At 37.0% G+C, this 23495-nt stretch overlaps 1 protein-coding gene across 8 annotated transcripts in view; it reads right to left on the reverse strand.

Moving 5' to 3' along the window:
* The window catches only part of Mast2 (microtubule associated serine/threonine kinase 2), a 157464-nt gene that overhangs the window by 81655 nt on the left and 52314 nt on the right, over positions 1–23495 (reverse strand). For 5 of the 8 annotated variants that reach the window (NM_008641.3, NM_001042743.2, XM_017320018.1 and 2 more), the window contains one exon: positions 3189–3220. In NM_008641.3, the coding sequence (NP_032667.2) occupies positions 3189–3220 (32 nt within the window). Of the gene's footprint in view, positions 1–3188; positions 3221–16948; positions 17983–23495 lie in introns of those variants that run through there. The other 3 variants (XM_006502835.4, XM_006502836.4, XM_030253297.1) reach the window with 3 other exon arrangements.

Genomic DNA, 23495 nt, shown 5'->3' on the forward strand with positions numbered 1-23495 from the left:
TTTAGAATTTTTTCTTTTTGTGTATCTGCATGCATACATGCTCTATCATGCCTGTGGAGGTCATAAGACAGCTTTTAGGGAGTTTAATTCTTCCACTATGTAGGTCCTAGGGATCATGTTCAGGTCACCAACCTTGGAGATAAGTGCCTTTACCCATTGAGCCATCTTGTAAGCTCAGTTTCATTTAATCGTAAATGGAATCCAAGAGAGTTTCCAAACAGAAGAAAATAAGGTGGTGGGATTGGGTGGAAAACATGGTAGAAAATGACCAATTACAAATATATGCTAAGTACAATGCTGAGAAACCATCAAATTCATTACACTCACTCACTTAGGTCAACACTTCAACTGAGCCCTCGCCTTGACCAGCTTTGAGGTGATTCTGGACACTTACAACACTAGAAACAAAGCCTACTGTAAAACTGAATTAAAAGAATCAGAGGGGCTACAGAGATGGTCACTGGCTAAGAGCACTGACTGCTCTTCCAGAGGACCCCGTTTCAGTTTTCAGGAGCAATCTGACACCCTCTTCTGGCCTCCATGGGCTCTTCATAAATGTGTTATATGTATAAACATGTAGGGAAAGCACAAACATAAAATACAGTCTTTTAAAAATATAATGCATCTTTGAACAAACCAAAATTACTGAAGCAGCGTTCTTACTATTAAGTGATCCTTCTAGCAGTTTTAACAGAAAAGAAAAGCAGGTGTCAATGATCTTTATTTCAAAGATTAGGGAACTAAGACTGAACTTAAAATGAAATGATTTGTCTAAGTTATAAAGTCTATTCTGTGACACAGTAAAGGCTGAATCCCAGTTGTGACTTATAGCCAGAGTTCCTTTATATGAAACTCTAATGAGCTTAGTAAAAAAACAGTTAAAAAAATTCAGGGAACAATTTAATCACTGGAGTCTTAATATAAAGCAAAATACTCAAATAATAGTGACAGAATTACCTGTTTCATACATTAAAAATACATATGAACTATTTTGGGGACAGGGAAACAAGTGAATAGAGGACAACAGGGTAACCAGGGACAGGAAAGCATTCTCATGTCATCCACAGGTGGCAAAAAGAAGCCCTTGAAACAGCCCAAGAAGCTGGACTTAAAGAGAAGGCTTTCAGGTAGACAAAAAAGGAGGAGCAGAAGAAATTTGAGGAGCTAAAAGCCGAAGCCATGGGCAAAGACCCTCCCCCCCAAACCACAAATAGCATTAAGAAATCTTGCGGGAAAAAAAAAGTTTTTTCTAGTGATAGTGACTCTCTTCTATTCCTATTGAAACATCTGGATCCTCTATCATAACACCTTTTACCACCTACAGTACAATGAAGTGTTGTCATGGAATGTGTTGAACATTTTAATAAACATTTGTTTTAAAAAAATAAAAAAGTGGCTATTGTCTATAGTTGTCATTCAACAACTCCTACCTCAGCTGTGAATTCAAAGCAAATCCAATATAGAAGCCTGTCAGACCCTACTGATTCATCTTTGTTGTATTCTGAGTTCTGTATAACCTTGAATTAAAGCAATTTGTTTGAAAGGTAGTGGGGGAGGGGAGAAAGTATATGATATACTTTATACAATTAAGGGCTACCAAATGGCTCAACATGTAAAGGCATCAACCCTGACAACCTGAGTGCAAGTCTCAAATCCTACATGATGGAAAGAATGGACTCCTGTTAATTGTCCTCTGATCTGCACATATGTCATGGCATAAGTATATCCATCCACAGATACACTAAATAAATCTCTTTAGTACACTTAATAACAAACAATAACACTGTATCTACTTCATATACAATAGCTCAAGCTTTCATAAGAAAGATTCAAAGTCATTGTTTTATCACAGATCTGTTTCTGTAATAGTTCCCAAAATTGTTTATGTGTGCATGTTTGTGTTCTTACAGGTGTGTACATATGGGCATGCATGTTTGTATAACTGTGAAGACATACATCACAACACATATGTAGACTAAGGGGACAACCTCCAGTGTTGAACAGTGTCTCTTCAATGTTCACCACAGCTAGCCAGTCACTATTTTTCCAGGGATTCTCTTGCCTTCATCTCCCATCTCCCCATAAGAAAACTGGGTTATATATACATGGTACCAAGCTCAGCCTTAGGTAGGTTTAAGGGGATTTGACTCGGGTCCTCATGCTTGTGTAGCAAGCACACTGTCCAGAGATATCCTCAGCCTAGTGTTTTCCAAATGTTGACCCTCAGTCAGCCAAAGTAGATGTTGGTATGAGTGCAAGTTTGGTAAAGGTGTATAAGATGACAATTGATGGGCCCTAGCCTGGTAATTTTAGTTCAGTAAATTCACATTCTACCTTTTCTTCCTCTGCACTGACAGAGATAGACCCTTGTACATGAGCTCCTCCAAGGTAAGCATACATGTGCTACCGCTGCGTTACTTCTCCAGCACCACATCATGCTTTTAAACATTCCATAGAGTCAAGTCAGTAATAAATCCCCAAGAATTCATAGGACAAAAGTAGCCAAAGAAGACATTTCTTAAGATTTCTTGATTTCTTAATTTCTTAAAATTAAAGTCCAAGGACAAAAATGACTTTCTAATCTCCACTAACCCTCAATCCAGGGTAAACTAAAGAGGATGTGACTGGCCTTGCTCCAACTTGCCAGAAGAATCGTTCTCTTCAACATAGCCATGTTGGGGAATACAGTCACAACGAATTTCAGATTTAATACCCCGACATTTTTAGCTTAATAAGTCTGCTAAAAGTAAATTCCCTCACCCCCACCAAAAAATAATTGTGATGGAAAAGTGACAGCACTTCTACCAAACTGTTAGAAGAAGAACTGTTAAGAGTCAGAAGTGGACTTAGGACAATGAGGTTACTGAAGAAGTTTCTGACCCAATGAGAAACAAAAGTAGAAAACAGAATTTTTTAAAAAATGCGTGTCTGTGTACCACATGTGTGCCTGTTGCCCAAGTAGGTCAGAGGAGGGCATTAGATCCTTTGGAACAGTAAGCTATCATGTGGGTGCTGGGAATTGAACACAGGTCCTCTGCTTCAAACCAATAAACAATAAATCTATCTTTCCGGTAGCCAGAAGACTCTTGAATGAGATTTCTATAACAGTATTAACAACAAGTTCTTAGGACAGTTCCAAATCAGGAGATAATCAGATAAAATTATAATGGTAAGAACCATCTACTTACAAGCTGCCTCTCCTTGGAAGGCTCAATTCCTTCTGAAAAACAAAACACATAAATAAGTCAAACAAATAAGGACCCATTTGAATCCTTTGAGCCTATCCAAATGGCCTAAGAAATTTATAGCATCGTATTAATAATAGTACACTTAAATGTTTCTATGTCATAGTCTCTTCTTTTGCCTCTAAAGTTTTATGAAAGCCCAGGCATAGTGGTACAAGCCTTTAACCCCAGTACTGAGGAGACAGAGACATACAAACCTTTGAGTCCCAAGGTAGCCTGATCTATACAGTTACTTCCAGAACAGCTAGAGAGGCAAGGCACAAGGCTCTGATCATTCACTTGTCCATACATTTTATTTCATAAATATTCCTCCATTACACCAATATCCAGCCATGTTTTACATTCAGAAGAGATTTTACTGTTTTGCTAAAAGACATGTAACAATAAAATGACAACATAAAACACAGAAATAGAAACTTAAGGATTTCAAAGTTTCTCTATGGGGCTGGAGAGATGGCTCAGTGGTTAAGAGCACTGACTGCTCTTCAGAGGTCATAAGTTCAGTTCCCAGCAACTACACGATGGCTCACAACCATCTGTAATGGGGTCTGATGCCCTCTTCTGGTGTGTCTGAAAACAGCTACAGTGTACTCATATACATAAAATAAACAAATAATTCTTTAAAAAAAAGTTCTCTATTTCAAATGAATTCCTAAGACTTAAAATATGTGGCTTTGAAAGCATTCATTCAACTTTTAAAACCTACCTTTATAAGATAAAATACCCCAACTTTGTTCATTTTGATTACTCATTTCATATGCATTACATTATTTTTTTTAATTACAATTCTTAATTTTATGTCTATCAGTCACTATTTTTCTTTCATTTTTGTAATTTTCAGATTAACTGTTTTCAAAAGAAGCTTTTGCAAAAGGTTATATAAAAGAAAACTATAAAGAATGACTATGTATAGCATTGGAAATGTAAATGAGTTAAATACCTAATAAAAAATGGAAAAAAAAAAAAAAAAAAAGAATGACTATAATGAAACAATAGTCAAGATGACCTCTCTACTTTTCCCAATTAAAAGGATAATTACAATCTTTTTTCCATTACATGTAATCACCTTTTCAGGGTAAGTCTTTGTGGCAGTCTTTTACTGTTAATGAACTACAAAAGAACTACAAAAGACTACAAAAGATTCATTATAATTAGGATATAAAACAAATGGAAGAGAGAGTACTTGGGAGGCAGAGGCAGGCAGATCTTTGAGTTCAAGGCCAGCCTGTGTAGTACAGAGAGAGTTCCAGGACAGCCAGGGCTGCTACACACAGAAACCATATCTCTAAAAAAAGTGAAAGTAGTAAAATATTTTAGTCAAACAATTGTAATACAGCAAACACAAAAGAAAAGATCATTACAGAGACTAGGGATATTGTTCAGTAAAGTTCTTGGCATGAGAATTTGTTAGTGCCCCAGAGCCAACATAAAAAGCCAGATGCTTGCTTGGTAAGCCCAGCACTGCAAAGGCAGAGAAAGACGGATCTCTGGGGCTGGCTGTTCGGTCAGTTTCATCTAATAGGGCAGCCCCAGGTCCCAGGGAAAAGAGCTATCTAAAAAACAAGGTAGACAGCTCTGAGAACACTCTCTGGCCTCTTCAGCTACCTATGAAACCATACACATCTAACCTAAGACATGTAAACTAACAACTATGTGTCCAAAATACATGAAAAGGCACCTATATTAATTATTAAGACACCTATATAAACTATTAGGAATAGTTCTAGTTAAGGTTTTATATAAACCTTAGAGTAAGAATGGAACCCTGTGACTGGCTTTCAGTGTTTCAAGTCCTAGTTCTCACCAGTCCCCTTTCAAGAAATCCTCCTTAAAACTGAGTCTTCTGCAATGGAGTGTCCCTGAGTATATCCAACCACACTCTGGGACAGACCCATGCCCACGAGTAGTTGGCCAACACAAAATGGACTCTATGGGGTTTTGTGTGCTTTTTGTTTTGTTGGTTTTGTCCCTTTTTTTTCCCCTCTGTTTTTTGCTTTTGAGAGAGAGCCTAAGAACATAAAGTCAGCCGGGTAGGAAGGTGAGGAGAATCTAGGCGGAAACTGGGGAACAGGAAAGAATAGGATCAAAATATACCACATGAAAAAAGTTTTAAGTAAAAAATTTTAAATGTTTAAAAAAAAAAAGATTTCCTTCCTATGCCCCTGGCTAGTCAAGGAATTGAACCTACAGCCTTGTACATGCTAGTACACACTATATCACCAAGCTCTCCCCAACTCACATTTTACTTTTTATTTCATATCAAGGTCTTATCTGTGCTAGCCTTGAACCCACTCTGGCCTGCGCAGATATCAGATTTGCAATCCTTTGACTCAAGTCTCCAGAACAGCAGGATTATAGATCTGAGTCATCAGGAGAACTACAACTATATATGTGTTATTTTATGTGTCTTATTATTATGTATATATAGTTAATTTCATCTAGAAATGTATATACTAATGTAGATTTATCCATTCTCAAATAAATATAAGATTATTTTATTTCATTTTTATCTACTCCATCAGAACTACACCCCTATAAACATTCTTATACTTATGTCCTAGGATATATCTACAAACATTTCTTGTACTGGGCAAATTGGTACAGAGCAATAATACTAGCAATGGCAATGTAGAGGCAAGAAGATGGAGTTCAAAGTCATCCTCAGATACATAGTAAATCTGAGGTCAATATGGGTTATATCAGATCCTATCTAAAAGAAGAAAAAGTTTCTTAGAAATAATTCCCCACTCAGATGTAAGTCATGCTAAGTCATAAAGTATTGGATATTCCAAGTTTTTCCAAAGAACCACTAGACCAATAACTCTCCATTTCCAATGCTTGGCGTATTTTCTTTTTTATTCTCAGACATAGCTCTAATCCTAAACACTTCTAACTAATTGCCTATATAATATCTGAAGGCTGAATTGTCCAATAAAATCAACAGTTATTTTAATTGAGCTGATTCTACCCCTAAGTCTCTCTTCTTATCTCAGATAATGGTAGCTCTGTGAACTACCAAAATAAAACATAGAAAAGTATTCTACAATATTGCTATGCGAAAGAACTTTTTGAGAAAATATCCTGCTCAGTTCCCTAAGATGGTTTGAAGCTCATGGCTTCCACTGATCCTGGCACCCTAATCCTTCAAGCTGTTTGGATTAAAGGTACGGGCTATGCTTCCCTAGGTAAAGGAGCATTTAGAAAACTATAGACAAATGGAATTGTATCAAATTTAAAAGATTCTCTACAAAGAGTAGATGAACAATCTGTCCTTTACTGCCATTCTACAAATGGGAAAAATATTCATAATTTGTATATCTCAAAGATAATATCCAGAGTCCATAATGAACAACAGCAAAACGCCAAATATTATTAGAATCTGAAGTAAGATAAATGAACACCACTTGAAAAAGACATGATGATTGCTTTAGTCAACTTGATACAATCTAGCATTACCTAGGAACTACATCTCAATGAATAGCTGTCTAAATCAAGTTGCCCTACTGGCATGTCTGTGGGGGATTTTCTTAATTACATTAATTAATGTGAGAAGAATCATTCTCTGTGTGGTCTGCATCATTCCCTGAGTTTAGGTAGCTGAGTTTATTGAATTGTGTAAAATAAATAAAGTCAACTAAGTAATAAGCATAAATGAATTCATTTCTTTCTGTTTTTTACTACAATGTAAAAATTAAAGATATAATTCCTGCCAGTTTGGCTTTACAGATATGATTAACTCTAACCTGGAATTGTTATCTAAAATAAGCCCTTCATCCTGAAGTTGCTTTTGGTCATGATAGTACATTCCATTCCATACATACATTCACTACAGCATGAATCTAAAATAGAAAACTTACAAATGGCCAACAAGTGCATGAAAAATTGTGCAATATTATTATAAGATGCAAATAAGAACCATACTCTAGTTAATACTCAATTACTAGAGAGAGGAGGGAGAAGGAGGAGAAGTAGAAGATGTTGGAAGATGAGGAGGAAGAAGAGGAGGAGGGAGAGGAGGGAGAGGGGGAAGAAGAGGAGGAAGAGGAAGAGGAGGAGAGGAGGAAGTTGCTAGTAAGGATGTAGAGAAAGGTGAATGCTTACATACTTTGAATATAAATTCATTTATTTGGTTTTGATTATTTGTGGCAGTGAGAGGGTCTGTTGTGTGCATGCGGAAGTCAGAGAACAAGTTGCAGGAGTTGTTCTCTCTTCCCACCAGGTGGGACCTGTGGACTAAATCAGGCCATCTGGGGACAAATGCCCTTGCTTGATGAGGCATCTCACCAATCCCTTTTTAAATTTTTTAAAATTGCATTCACTATTTTCTAAGTTTATCTATTTTGTTTCCTTGGTATTTTGCTCCCATGCTTGTCTGTGTGCTACAGATACACCTAGTGCCATAGAGGCCAGAAAAGGGCTGCAGATCCCCTAGAACAGGAGTTACAGATGGTGGTGATCCACATGCTCATGTCCTCTGGAAGAGTAGCTAGTGCTCTTAATTACTGAGCCATGGTCCAGCTTAACATTCATTGTTTTAATAAAATCCTCTTACTTCCCACATAAATTTTATATGAATCTAATTTCAAGTTATATATATATGTATATATATATATGTATGTTGCAATTTTAAATATCTTTTTACAAGTTATAATTAACAAGAGTTGCATTCCATTATACCATCGAAGCAGTTGCCTCAAGATAGATTTTTTAAAATATTCAAATAAAACAAACAAGCAAACCACCTAGAATGAAAATCTAGAAAAGTTTAAGGAAGTGTGTGTATGTGCGTATTCTTATGTTATATATAATATATCTGTCTATAGCCCAGATGGTACAGCTAATGTTTTTCTCTATTTGCTTTATTATTACATATTTAACTGTCTATTCATCTGTTTTTAATGCATCTTGCAGTAGATTGTAGACTTCTATACCAATCAGCTGCAAGTGTTTTATTAGCTATAATATATTGGATGAATATAAAATAATCAACTGATATATATAGTGTTTCTATATCAGTTAAGTGTTTTATTAGCAAAGTTCAATAACTATGATTCTGTGTCTCATCAATATACAAATCTTGAACTCTACAGATGTTAAGTGTATCAATCAATAACTTTGATAAATAAATACACTCAGATAACTGAAATTTCTATTTAAATACAGAACAAGTCTAACCAATCAGAAAGTTCTATCATGTCATTTATTGGCAAATAAAGCCCCCAACATTCCAATAGTTTGTTAAAAGAAAAAAACCTCTATTTTCCCTATTTTTACTTTTCCTGCCTGCGTGAATATTCTAGACGAATGGAACTATGGAACACCTGCTCTCCCTCTAGGCCCTTACTATGCATTCCAGTGCCTTGGACTCATTATCCTCAAACCTCAGCTTCCCAATGTATGGAACTTTTTATGTAGGACTTTGTTTTATATATATCACAATGCATTTAAAATTCATCCACATTGCTGCATATAATAGTAAAAAATTATACTGCTTTCTCATGGTGATAGAGATTTAAGTTGTCTTCAATTTGGGGTTGTTTAACAAGTGTTCTCATAAATTATGTTTTGTCTTAGGAAAATACATAAGAACATGGAATTAGTTGGTTACATATGTAAAGTTTTTATATGAAACTAGAAGTATTTTTTAAAGTGACTAGACCATATAATGTTCTCATTAACAATGCATGTGTTTTAACTGTTCCCAATCCTATTGTACTTATAATAACAATGTAAGAATGTTAAAAGTTGACTATTTTATATTCATCCAATATATTATATAGTCCTGAACACTTTAGCTACTCTATAAGATATATAATAGTATCTGGCTGTGGCTTTAATTTGCATTTTCCTGATGATTGGTGGCCCAGAGCTCCTTCTTTTCATGTGCTAATTAATTAATTGAGACACAAGGAATACAAGTTTGAAGCTGGCCTGGACTACAGAGAAGGTTCCAGGTCAACCTTAATAAAAACAAGGTTGGGAAAAGAAAAGAGACAGAAGGAGGAATAAAAACAACAAAGGGAGCCGGGCTGTGGTGGCGCTGGCCTTTAATCCCAGCATTCTGGAGGCAGAGGCAGGTGGATTTCTGAGTTCGAGGCCAGCCTGGTGTCTACAAAGTGAGTTCCAGGACAGCCAGGGCTATACAGAGAAACCCTGTCTGGGGAAAAAAAAACCCAAAGGGGAGGGAGACCATATCCAGAGGTTAGGCATGGGCCCAGTTTGAGGGATGGAGCCACCCACCCATCTCCAAAATTTTAACCCAGAATTTCTCCTGTCTAAAGGAAATACAGGGACAAATTGTGGAACAGAGACTGAAGGAAAGGCCATCCAGAGACTGCCCTACCTGGGGATCCATCCCACATGCAAACACCAAACCCAGACACTACTGCAGATGCCAAGAAGTGCTTGCTGGTAGGAGCTTGATACAGCTGTTTCCTGAAAGGCTCTGCCAGATCCTGACCAATACAGATGCAGAAGTTTGCAGCCAACCATTGGACTGAGCACAGGGACTCCAATGGAGAAGTTAGGGGAAAGACTTAAGGAGCTGAAGGAGCCTTATCTGGCATCAATGAGAGGGGAGGCCCTTGAAGACTTGATACCCCCTGTGTAGAGGAATGCTACCCCCTGTGTAGAGGAATGCTAGGAGTGGATGGGTGGAGGAACACCCTCATAATAGCAGGGTAAGGGAGGATGGGATAGGCGGTTTGTAGAGGGAAAGGGGATAACATTTGAAATGTAAACAAATAAAATATCCAATTAAAAAAAAAAAGATAATCCCAGCACTTGGGAGGCAGAGACAGGCGGATTTCTGAGTTCGAGGCCGGCCTGGTCTACAGAGTGAGTTCCAGGACAGCCAGGGCTATACAGAGCAACCCTGTCTCAAAAAAACAAAAACAAAAACAAAAACAAAAACAAAGCAAAAAACAAACAAAAACAAAAAACAAAAAACAAAAGACATTAGGTAATGAGAAGAACATAAAAGAAATAGACATCTAAGCCACAAAAACATGTGGTATAAAGCTAATTTTTTAGTTTCAACTATGTCAGTTTGTTCATTTGGGGGCTTTTTTATGGCGGATAAACAAATTCAACTTTCTGTGTATTAAAGATGTGGGAACTATTTTATATTCCCCCCCCAAAAAAAACCCACTGACAATTCTATCAGATGAAGTGAAGTACTTCATAACTACTTTGTAAATTCTTTAGAATTTTACTGTATAAACAATCTTGTCTTCTATCAAGACTAAGAATTTTGCATCTTTCCACTTTCCATAATTGCTATAAAATGAATACAAGTGTAGGCATATTGCCTTGTTTCTCATCTAATCTCTATGTTGCCACTAAATATTAAAAGACAGCTAGAAGGTTTTCAAAAATATTATTTATCAAATTAATAAAGCTCTCCTCTATTGTTAATTTGCTTAGAAATGTTTATTATTTCAGAGGTGGAATTTTTCTGTATAGACCAGACTGGCTTCCAACTTTGACATTCTGTTACCCCAGTCTCCAAATTACTGAGATTATAGGTTTGCACCATGTCTGGCTTGTATCTTGATTTTCACAATGGATAACAGTATCTAGCTTCCTTTTTATAACATCTCTGTCACATTTCTGTATTATAATCATGCTGGTTTCTCAAAATTTGTCAAGGAGATAACTATTCTATTTTTTTGAATGAACTTTTATTAACTGTATTTATTAAGTTCCCACACACAAAATAATCTAGGCCTGAAGGCTTTTATTTAGAATTTTGGCCTCTATTACTAGTAAGATCCATGATGTATTATTCCCTCTTCTCAAATTATCTTTGTCCTTATCGTATTTCTATTATCCTCATTTGCTATGGATATAAATGATTCATGTTTGGACTACACTCCAATGTAACAGTATTATCAACTTTAGAGGTGAATAGATCAGAGGTGATCCTGCCTTCCTAAATATGAATTATTTATTAAATTTGTTTTATTATTTATTTTTAATTAATAATTAGTAATTTATTAAGATTTATTTAAAACACCTTTATTAGAGGCATTTTTGCCTTTTTACCTTCTCCTACACAAAGGTAAAGCAAAAGTGCCCTCTCTAAGACATCAAGTGCCTGTTCGTTCATTTTAGAACTTACAAGATTAAAATTTATCAGAAAATATCTCATCTTTTTGGGAGAAGGTCGTGTTTTTAGACAGTACTTTTCTGTATAGCCCTGGCTGTCCCATACCAAGGTTCTACACAGGCTGGCCTTGAACTCAGAGATCTGCTTGTCTCTGCCTCCCAAGGGCTAGGATTAAAGGCACACACCACCACTGCCCCATAAAAATGTCTCATCTTTACAAATTACCCAGTCTGTAGTATTTTGTTATAACAGCATGAGTGGAAAGGATATTCAGAAAATATGCTTGGGAAGTATATTTTATTTTCTTAACATCTGAAATAATCTACATAAAATATTGAAAATAGTTCTTCCTGGCTTTTTAAAAAATAATTTCACTGAGTATCAAAAGGCATAATTTTAAGTAGCAATGATAGGCACAGCTATATAAAATGAAACCCTTTATAAGACACAAATTGTATCCACAGAATGAATACATTAAAAACTGACCATCTTGATCTATTTTCCTTACCATTCCTTATACCATAAGGCCTACATTTTACACTCAAAGCTCCAGATTAACGCAGTCTTTTACAAAGTCTTTGGTACCAAAGAGGACCAAATCCTAGTAGAACAAGAAATACCATCTACATTACCATTTTAGGTCCTTCAAATTCATGTATTTGCGTACTCCTATTGAGGATCACACTTCCCAAAGAAACAAAACAAAACTATTTTCTGATGATAATGAATAAAGCAAAAGTCTATTAAGTATATTCTAAAGTTATAGAGAAAACTACATATATGAAATCCTAGAAATCACTACTCTTGGTCACTTACCCACAAAGCAAATTTCTAATGGTGTTATACAACACTTTAAATGATGCCAGGCAGATCAAATAAGAATCACTCTGTATATGTATGTATATATGTATGAATGTTTACACACACACATATATATCACAGTATAACTATATCCATAAAATGTTTCTAAACAAAGAACAAAGGCCAAGTATCCAAAAAGCAATATCTAATGCCCTCACAAGTACTATGTAGGCATAGGAAACCACTTCGTAAGAAGGAACTGACACCTAAAACTGCTCAGGTAACCAAGAACCAGAAACTGGATAGCCCAGAGACTGAAAGGGAAATCCAACACTGCATGTCTTTAAAAGAAAATTAAAAAAAAAAAAAAAGGCTGAAGAAATGGCTCAGCAGTTAAGAGCACTGACTGCTCTTCCAGAGGTCCTGAGTTCAATTCCCAGCAACCACATGGTGGCTCACAACCCACTGCAATGGGGTCTGATGCCCTCTTCTGGTGTGGCTGAAGAAAGCATTCACATATGAAATAAATAAACAAATCTTTTTTTTAAAAATCAATAAAGTGATTCCTACTGGTACTCTGCTATATTCATAGATCAGTGCCTTATCTAGTCATTATCCAAAAGGATATCAACAGCAAAATGGAAACTGATGCAGAGATCCATGGCCAACATTATGTGGAGAGAGTATAAATTGAAGTTCTCTATCAAACCACTCCCCTCTGAGCTTAGGGAATCCCACAGAAGAGATGGAAAGAGTGTAAGAGCGGGGGTGGGGGTGGGGGTATGAAACGGAAGGACACCAGGAGAACAAGGCTCTCTGAATCAACTAAGCAGGGTACCTATGAACTAACAGAGACTGAGGCAGCAAGCAAAGTCTACAGGTCTGCACCAGATCTTCTGAGTATATATTATAGCTATTAACTTAGTGTTTTATGGGACTCCTAACTGTGAGAACAAACGGATCCCTGACTCTTGTGCATAACCTTAAAATAGTTGTCCTTCAGTTGGATTGCTGAGTCCAATTTCAATATAATAGTTTTCTTTCACATTATAATTTTATTTTGTCATGTTTGGTTGTAGAAGCCTGTCCTTTTCTAATGAGAGACAGAAAGAATTTGAAGAGGAGGGGAGATGGGGAGCAACAGGGAGAAGTAGAGGAAATAATAATCAGGATATATTATCCTCAGGTAAAAACTAACTTGTGTCACCTCACTCCCCATTCTCTGCCAGTGTTGCTGAGAAATCAGAGTCTTAAAAGTGCCACTGTTCAGAAGTATTTAATTAACACTTAAGGCATACTAGAAAAAACTATTGCTTCTAAAATTTACTTGAGATTTTTCTTTAGACATTATGACCATTAATAAACTATGATTATCCAATGAAGGGCAATTCAGTTTACAGTCCTTAAAAACAAAACCAAGAGGCACAGAAATATCAAGAATTCTATTTTTTTCTTTTATTGGAAACAGATTCTTATCAGGGCAGTGGTGGTATACCTTCAATCCCAGCACTCAGGAGGCAGAGGCAGGTAAGTCTTTGTGAGTTTGAGGTCAGCTTAAGCTACAGAGTGAGTTCCCAGGACAGCCAGAGCTATACAGTGAAAATAAAAACAGCCCCTAAAGTCAAGTTTTACCATAAGACCTAAATCTGAATTTCTTTTCATGTAAAAACAGTCACTTCCTATAATGGATGGGGCTCCTCCAGAAAAGATGCTCAACACAGTCGTCTCCAGGCATATTTTTACCAGTAAGAAAGTGAATGTACAGTGTATGACTGTTTCATCCCCTTCTTTTCCCAGGAACAAATTCCAGCCGGAGAATGAGCCCAACACACAATAATAAGTCAAGCTATTATTTTTCCAGCTTGTGTCTTCTTTCACATAAATCATTAAATAAGCCAGTGTACTTCTATTTTAGTATTCATTAGCATTATATTGTGCCAAAATTACAGTAGTTTAATTCTTTTACTTTCAAAGCAGCTGATCTGGTAAAGGCTGCCTTCACTCAAACTTGACCTTGTTTTTTTTTTTTTTTGTTTTTTTGCTTTGTTTTGTTGTTTAATTTTCAAGACTTTGTTTTTATTATTTCTTTCTTTCTATGTATGTATGTATGTATGTATGTATTATTTCTTTCTTTCTATGTATGTATGTATGTATGTATGTATGTATGTATGTATATCTGTGTCTAGATGTGTGTCAATGAGTGCAGATATCCAAGAAGGCCAAAGATCCTGAAGCTAGAGTTAAAGGCAGTTATGAACTATTTAAAAAGGGTGTTAAAAACTGAACTTGGGTCCTGTCCAAGAGCCACACCTACTGTTAATTGCTGAGTCATCTCTCTAGACTCTATGCTTAGTTTGAGGGGTTTTGTTTGTTTGATTGTTTGGTTTAGTTTAGTTGATACAGGGTATCAGGATGGCTCTGGCTGCTGCCATGGCACTATGTAGAGAGGCTAGTCTCCAACTCACAGAGATGTGCCTGCCTCAAACCTCCAAAGTGCTGGGACTATGCTCGTCTTTTGTTGGCTTTTTAAAACAGTCTTCTTTAAAATTATTGTAATTATTTTATGTCAGATGTTGGGACCATTTAGTTATTTAGTTGTCTAGTTTGTTTGTTCTGAGACAGAATCTCAATTATATAGACCCAGTGCTGGCATTACAGACCTGTGCCACCCACCAATTTAGAGACTCAACTACTTCTGCTAGGATCTAAGGCATGCACCATCATCGAATTGGCTTGAAACTTTAATTTCTTTAAACAAGTGACCAATTTAAACTCCTGCTTTTCACACATTGCTTCTATTTCAGAATGTGTACCTGCTATATTCTAGAAATGAACCTGAAGGTAGAAACAAAACAAAACAAAACATACAGCTACAAAACAAAACAAATGAAAATAAAGTCACCCTCCAGCTATGTAATCTGACAGTTTGGTACTCTCACTAAGCAAAAATAAACTCAAAAGAAAGGGCATCAATAAACAAAGTAGCAGATCCTGCAATAGTCAGCAGTGAAAAGAAAAAGATGCCTGTCTTAACACAAAGATGACAAAATAAACAAACAAAAAAATTAAAATTCACTACCAGAGAAACACGATTCCATTTCTGAATCCCAGCAACTAAAGAGAAATGTTATTTATATTAGGAAATACAAGTACGCATGCTTATAGAGGCACTTTCCAATACACCACTACTGAAGAAGCATCCTGAACACTTTTGAAGTGTATTTCAGAATGTCCCTGAAATATCGACTGACAAATCACTGAGCCAACTGTAGTAGAAGGGGACATATAACCCACTGAGGTGTGTGAGATTTCTGAACTCCAAGTCATACTAGACAACTGGTGAAGAACTCAGTAAGTATTCCTCCTGCGTTTGAGGGTTTGCAATATGAAAATATTAATAAAAGGCACAATCATGAGCTGGAAACATGGCTCAGTTACTGCTCCATTAGAGGACTGGAGTTTGGATCCTGGCACCATCTGGTGGATGACAAATGCCTGTAACTCTTATAACTCTTAGTTCCAAAGGATTTCTGAAGCCCTGCCCTACCACACATTGACTGACACACACACACACACACACACTCTCGATCTTTCTCTCTCTCTCTCTCATACACACACACACATATACACACACACTGAATAAAAAGAAATATAATCAAAACTACAAATATCATGTTTTAACTTGTTTTAAGTTTGCCAATCCTACCTTACATAATATATTCTTTTTGAACACAAAAAAATAAAATAAATTAAAATTAGTTCAGGGGAATTGAGAGGACCAGGGTGCTTTTTGGGGAGTGGGGGATATCTTTACAAATGTCAAATAAACCTAACGAAAGCAAGAAACACTGTTGTATTTCACAAAAACAGACCCTCATAAGTTGGTTGATCAGCTAGAATTTATACTAGAACCGTCATTGTGTCCATGATGAGCTAGCTAGTTTGTTATTTACAAAAAAAAAAAAAAAAAAAAAAACCCAGAGCAAGATGATCTGATTTATGGTGCATGATAAACATATCCAAATTTGAGAAGAAATGTGGTGAGTTATTTTAATGCTAAAGGTATTCATTAAAATTACATTTAAGTTGTCTGTCAGTCTCTGCATTTCCTCTTATTCTTATATACCTTATTCATTTCTTCATATATCAAATATCTAAGAACTGAGAAAGATGGAGGATGGATGGACAGAAATACACAGAAATAGACAGGCTAACATAAATGGATAGCATATATGCAAAGCAAAGGTTTAGAAAAATGTCCTAATAGTTTACACAGAATCAAATGTTACACACACACACACATGAGCATGACTTTATTATGAAATAGAGACAAGCATAATGGTCAGAAACAGAATGTTTGCATAGCTAATGTTCAAATTAGGTTTGTATCCTACATAGGTTTGATTTAATTGCTCCACTCATTTAATTCAAAGTAAGTAAATCCAAGCAGCACTTTCCTATGGAAAGTAGTAATAATAACTAAGAAGCATGTGGTCGCACTCCCTGTAGTCCTAGCTATTCAGGAGGCTTGAGAAAGGAGGGTCACCTGAGCCCAGGAGTTGGAGATCAACCTGAGTAATATACCCAAGACCCCATTTCAAGATAAAACAAAAGAAATGAAAAGAAAACAAATTAGCAAGGTCTTAACAAAAGTTCTCTAGTCATAAGTATATATGACAGAATAAAATACTTAGTGACACCCCCTCCCCCATGCACTAAATGAAATTGCAACAATCTGATACATCTCCAAAAGGTGCTAACAGTATTTAAAAAGAGGCTTTGTTTTACTCACCTGTAAACCTCTCCTTCTCAGAATACTCGAATCATCCATAGCAAATATCAGACAAAAAAAAGCCACTCCCCAGACACCAACTACTAGCACCTATTTACTGCTGAATAAAGAGGTAAACAGTCCATTCAGAACAGCAGGCTGTGCCCAGTAACCCAGCAAACAGCTAACCTAGGACACAATTATTGCCTAATACTAAAATATAGAAAACTCTCATTAGAATCAAAGCAGGAACAGAGAAAATACTTGATATTTGCTTTTCTTTTCCATACATAGCCTCCTTTGTCTGAAATTATCTTAAGTACCAAGAGAAGAACAAAGGTCCCAGGAAAAGCAACTGCAATCTTTGCTATCCAGACTTCACTGCTTATTAAAAAGGTTTGGCAAACAAAACAAGAGTCTCCACCTACAGCTACTAAGCTCGTAAAATCGGTGTCACGTTTTCCTTTCCAAAAATAAAAGCATTCCACGTCCATTTCTGAAGGTAAATATGCTTCAAAAATATAAAAACAACAACAAAAAAAACATATTATTCTGCTGCCTCTTTTCGGGCTCAAACTGATACAAAACCAGTTATTGTTTTGGTTAAGTCGGCAAAATTCCTTTCATCCTTTGTACAGACAAAGCAAATGTCAGATTCTTTCGATACTGTCACAGACTCTTTTGTTTCTTTATCGCTAGCTACGCAGATCTCCCCTTCTTGGACAGTCCCAAAGCCTCTTCCGCCACCCTCCACCCTGAAGCCTGGACCATTGCTAAGGTTGGTCTCTCAGCTCTTTTATGTCCTTGGAAGGATGAAAGTACACGTGCTGTGAGTTCTGAGCACGGATGAATTCATTCATCTATTCATCGCTGACAGTGCTGCCACAGGAAACGCTCCCTATTCCACCAGATGTCTAAAAGGACACAGCCAGCAAAAGCATAGCTTCACCAAGCTATAATAAGCTCAGAATTATTTCTTTGGTCACTGCCTGCCATACTTGAAGCAGGACTTCAGCCACATTTAAAGATGTCTATCCCTTAATTCATGAAACAAAACACACTGTTTTAGATTTCAAGACTGAAAAGGTTATCTCTTATGACAGGACTCTAACTTAAATACTCATAAGTGTTTAAATTCTCTAGCATTGTAGAAATTGTTAAAATCCCAGGAAAAAAAATGGAAAATTGAAACAAGTTGTGATTCTTCTAATAAATCACATGAAAATTAGAGAAAGTAGGACTACATTATCAAGATGATTACTATATTACCTTCTAGTTTACGACAATTGTTCTTTACACTATAGGACATACTGCAAAAATTATTAACCCCGCAAGAGATTCCAGAAATGAACCCAAATTTCCTATTTTGATAGAAACGGGCATGTACAGAACACCTAATCAGCCTTTTACATTCTGTAAGGAGTAAACATACCAGCAGCTATGTGGCAGATTCAGTATGTATCCCAGGGGGAGGAAAAGCTGCCCTTCTATAGCTATGCCAGCTGCAACCAAGTCTGGGGCTTAAAGGAAGTTCTATTTAAAAGATCTTTTGCTGATCCTCTTATAACAGACTACAAGAGGAACAAGAGATAGCCTCACAGCTAAAAATAGTACAGAAAGCAAGATGCAGCTCTCTTTCATTCATCAAAAAATTTTAAGTCCTTTACCACATCCATAGTAGTCATTCATTGTGAAAGCTAATAAATACAATCCCCTTCTTCCATCTGCTGCTTTTAAACAACTAGAGTATGTCTTATGGAGAAAACAAGACCTGAGCAGAAATCAAGAGAAATAATATCTAATTCATTCAAATGCAATTTACAGAAATATTTGAAGGTACAATCTAGTAAGATGTTCTGGTCAAAGATTCAAAGCTCCTATTCATTGTACTAAAAAATCATTTATCATGCTAACTCCTGAAATAGGAATGGAAAAGGTTATAACAACCAATTACTACAAACTTTTTGTTTGTTTGTTTTGTTTTTTGAGACAGGGTTTCTCTGTGTAGCCCTGGCTGTCCTGGAACTCACTTTGTAGACCAGGCTGGCCTCGAACTCAGAAATCTGCCTGCCTCTGCCTCTGCCTCCCGAGTGCTGGCATTAAAGGCGTGCGATACCACGCCCGGCTTACTAACAAACTTTTTTTTTTTTAAACACTATGTTAACTTTGATATTTGTAAATCAAACTGACATGTTAAGGATGGCCTTTTTTTTAGATACCCACGATATAAGATACAATTTCCTAAACACATGAAACTCAAGAAAAATGAAGACTGAAGTGTGGACACTATGCCCCTCCTTAGAAGTGGGAACAAAACACCCATGGAAGGAGTTACAGAAACAAAGTATGGAGCTGAGATGAAAGGATGGACCATGTAGAGACTGCCATATCCAGGGATCCACCCCATAATCAGCTTCCAAATGCTGACACCATTGCATACACTAGCAAGATTTTACTGAAAGGACCCAGATGTAGCTGTCTCTTGTGAGACTATGCCGGGGCCTAGCAAACACAGAAGTGGATGCTCACAGTCAGCTAATGGATGGATCACAGGGCTCCCAATGGAGGAGCTAGAGAAAGTACCCAAGGAGCTAAAGGGATATTCAACCCTATAGGTGGAACAACATTATGAACTAACCAGTACCCCTGAGCTCTTGACTCTAGCTGCATATGTATCAAAAGATGGCCTAGTCGGCCATCACTGGAAAGAGAGGCCCATTGGACACGCAGACTTTGTGTGCCCCGGTACAGGGGAACGCCAGGGCCAAAGGGGGGGAGTGGGAGGGTAGGGGAGTGGGGGTGGGTGGGTAAGGGGGACTTTTGGTATAGCATTGGAAATGTAAATGAGCTAAATACCTAATAAAAAAAAAAAAAAAAAAAGTTGAAGTAAAGCCAGGTGTGGTGGTGCACGCCTTTAATCCCAGCACTCAGGGGGCAGAGGCAGGCAGATTTTTAAAAAAAAAAAAAAAAAAAAAAAAGATTTTATTTATTTATTTATTATATGTAAGTACACTGTCGCTGTCTTCAGACACTCCAGAAGAGGGAGTCAGATTTCGTTATGGATGGTTGTGAGCCACCATGTGGTTGCTGGGATTTGAACTCTGGACCTACGGAAGAGCTGTCGGGTGCTCTTACCCACTGAGCCATCTCACCAGCCCACTAACAAACTTTTGAGAAAAGCTCAAATCCACAGTGTAAACCAAAGAGAAGTAAGTAATAACCTAACACACGTTCTTATCAGGTACAAAACAAAGTGGTTCAGGGGTTAGGAGGAGTTAGTTCATTACAATGGGAAAGCAGCAAAAAGACTTACAAGGAAAGTTATCAGGTTACTGCTTGGTTAATTTAACAGAAATACTAATGTAAACAGGACTTTACACCTAAGAGTGTGCAGTTTTAACTGGGAGATGAGGCATACACCCTTAATCCCAGCTCTCAGAAGGTGAAGGCAGGCAGGACCTTTTGAGTTTGGGAATAGTAGGGTCTACAAAGTTACAAGCAAACCAGCGCTGCACAGTAAGAACCTGGTTTGGTTTGGTTTGGTTTGGTTTGGTTTGGTTTGGTTTGGTTTGGTTTGGTTTGGTTTGGTTTTAAAAATTCAGAGTCCCATAATACAAAACAGTAGACTTTATCTCCATCCCTTTCTGTAGCTTAGTCGTCCAATCAGGAAGAATACAGTTTCTTAACCTATCCCCCTCTATATACTTTCTAATTAAACAGGAATATAACTTATAACTTATCTTATACAGTTGCTTTAAAAGGGTCATTGAAATGATAAATATCAATGCTTTCTTTTTTAAGGAAAGTTTTTTTTGAGATTATCTTGTATTTATTTATGCACGTGCCTATATGAGTTTATGTGCACCATGTTTATGTAGGTGCCCACAGGGGCCAGAGTTGTCAAATATAATTAGAGTTACAGGTGTTTGTAAGCTGTCATATAGGTACTGGGAACCAAAACTTCAGCACAAGGGGACAGGTGAGATGGCTCAGCGGGTAAGAGCACTGACTGCTCTTCCTAAAGGTCCTGAGTTCAAATCCCAGCAACCACATGGTGGCTCACAACCACCCATAATGGAATCTGACGCCGTCTTCTGGTGTGTCTGAAGACAGCTACAGTGGACTTACTTATAAATAAATAATAATAAATAAATAAACAAAAATCTTTTTTAAAAAAAAACAACTTCATCACGAGCAGTTAAGCACTTTTCACCAATGAACCATCTCTCAGGCTCTCTTTTTTTTTTTAATATTTGTTTATTTTTGTATGGGGGAGGGGCTATATATCAAACTGCCTGGATAGGTTATCTCCTTCTACCATATAGGTTCTAGACATTAAACTTATTGTTAAGCTTAACAGTAAAAACCTCAACTCACTGAGCCACCTCACTGGTACTTCTTAAAATTTTGAGTATCTGAAAGCATGGAGTGTACACTCTGCCCAAAATGCCCTCTTAAACCTGGATTTTTCTTACACCTAACATTTTGTTAAAGTTTTTTTTAAAACTTTGTAACCTTCTAGTAAATATTTAGTATTGAAATAGCATTTGTAATACTGATTAAATAGCAGAAAACTGAAGATGAATTATCAAAGAAGTAGGAAGAAACCCAAGACTGCTGCAAAAAAGCATACTCAAGAGTAAAACGAGCTGCATAGAAGCCCACTGCCAAGGAAGACCCCTTGACTTTGCAGTTTTCGAAGTCACTGCTGTTTTATGATAGTAGTTTAAAGGGTAGGTTGGTGTTAGGAGCCAAAGTCCGAAACAACAGACCGCAGATTGAGTACAAGATCAGAAAATTAATAATTTATCAATTTATTTATTATTTTATGTGTATGAGTATTTTGCCTATATGTACATTTCTAGAAGAGGCTGGAAGACAATGTTTGGTTAGCTAAATTTAGAGTTACAGACAGCTATAAGCCACCATGTCGATTCTGGAAACAGAACCCTGTCCTCTGGAAAATGAGACCGTCTAAGCCATCTCTCTAGCCTCTCGAACTGAACTCTTTCCTACCTTCAGAGACAAACGAATGCTGAGTACAGTAGAAGAAATGAGATCCAGAGCATGAACACAGACAAGAGGAAAATACTTAAAGTTTAACCTCACAGGGATAGAATCCAAAAATTCCAAATCATAATTTCTCCTATGAAATAAGAAATTATTTGACAGCAAGAATATTAGAGAACTAAGAAAACTGGAAAGTGAAAATATAAATAAAGGAAGATGAAGGCCAGTCTGGGCTACACAGAAAAAGAACAGGTGTGGAAAAACTCTGCTAATTAAGGCCAAAGTCTACCATTGACCAAAGCCCTTCTGGGGGTCAGGACTTCTTTCATTACCAAAGTTTCTCCTTTTCTGACCTTGCCAAGGAGTTCGAAGCCCATACCTTTATCTGAGAAATGTCACTTAGCCACAATTAGTTTATAGAATCAATTTCCTTTCTTCTGACAAAACCTGCTCAGGCAGTACCAGAGATTCCTCAAATGCTTCCCCATGCTAATGAGGTATGCTGAGTACCCTAGCCCTCAGCCAATGATGTTGGCTCATCCTGGAAGTTGCTGCCCTCAGTCCCCCAAAACTATAAGCCTTCAATCACCCTAAGTAAAGTTGATCTACCTAATGACAAGCAGTTCAGGTGTGGTCCTCCAACACACGTATTCACAGGGCTCCTGAACCCACTGTTCAACTTCTCTGCTCCCACTGCCCTCGTGGACCACATAGGCTGGCAATCAATGAGAGCAGACCCACAAGCAGGTGTAATTTCAAAGAAGAAAAACAAAATGAAACAAACAACAACAAAAATGGCAATGATTACTAGTGAAAACCACTGAAACCTAAGATTTTATAAAAAACACCCTTCATCAAAACAGGATCGTCTTACAGCAGATGGAGCCCATTAGAGGAAATCAAAACTGATCAAACGCAGAGAGCAAGTGACTATGTAGTGACCATCCCCAACTAATATATCTCCAGTGTTTAATTCCTACATCTAAGGATCAGGAACCGTTGCTAAAGAGCAGGAAAAAAGATTGAGTCATAGAAAAAAATTAAAAAAACAGAACAGTTTGTTGTGAGATTTCTGTGTCCTAGAAATGTTTAAAAAGCTAAATCCATTCACTAAATATTATCAAGACCACTGCCTAAACAAGGATGACAGCACAAGACAGGCTAACACATAAGGAGGAATCTCACTAGGTCCCACCCACAGACAAAGAACTGCAGGCAGCTAAGGAATGCTGAGAGTGGGAGTGGGAGAAAAACAAAATCTTCCTAGGAAGAGGTCCAAATGGGCTACCCAATACCAAGTGTCAGCCCTTAAATCTTATAAGTAACACTACTCATCCTGAGCAAGTTGTGTTTATACATTTAGGAATGCTCAGAGAGAGAGGGGAGGGAGTAACAAAGAAATAGAGGCCATAAATTTAAGAGAGCAAGGTGAGAACATGGCAAGGACTGGAGGGAAGAAGGGAAAGGAAAAATGACATAATTATACTTTAATCTCAAAAAAGAAAAAAGAAAAGAAAAGAAAGAAAGTATAGGACCAACAAACTACTCCTCTGGTTTT

Source organism: Mus musculus, chromosome 4, assembly GCF_000001635.26.
Source record: "Mus musculus strain C57BL/6J chromosome 4, GRCm38.p6 C57BL/6J".
Lineage (NCBI taxonomy): Eukaryota > Metazoa > Chordata > Mammalia > Rodentia > Muridae > Mus > Mus musculus.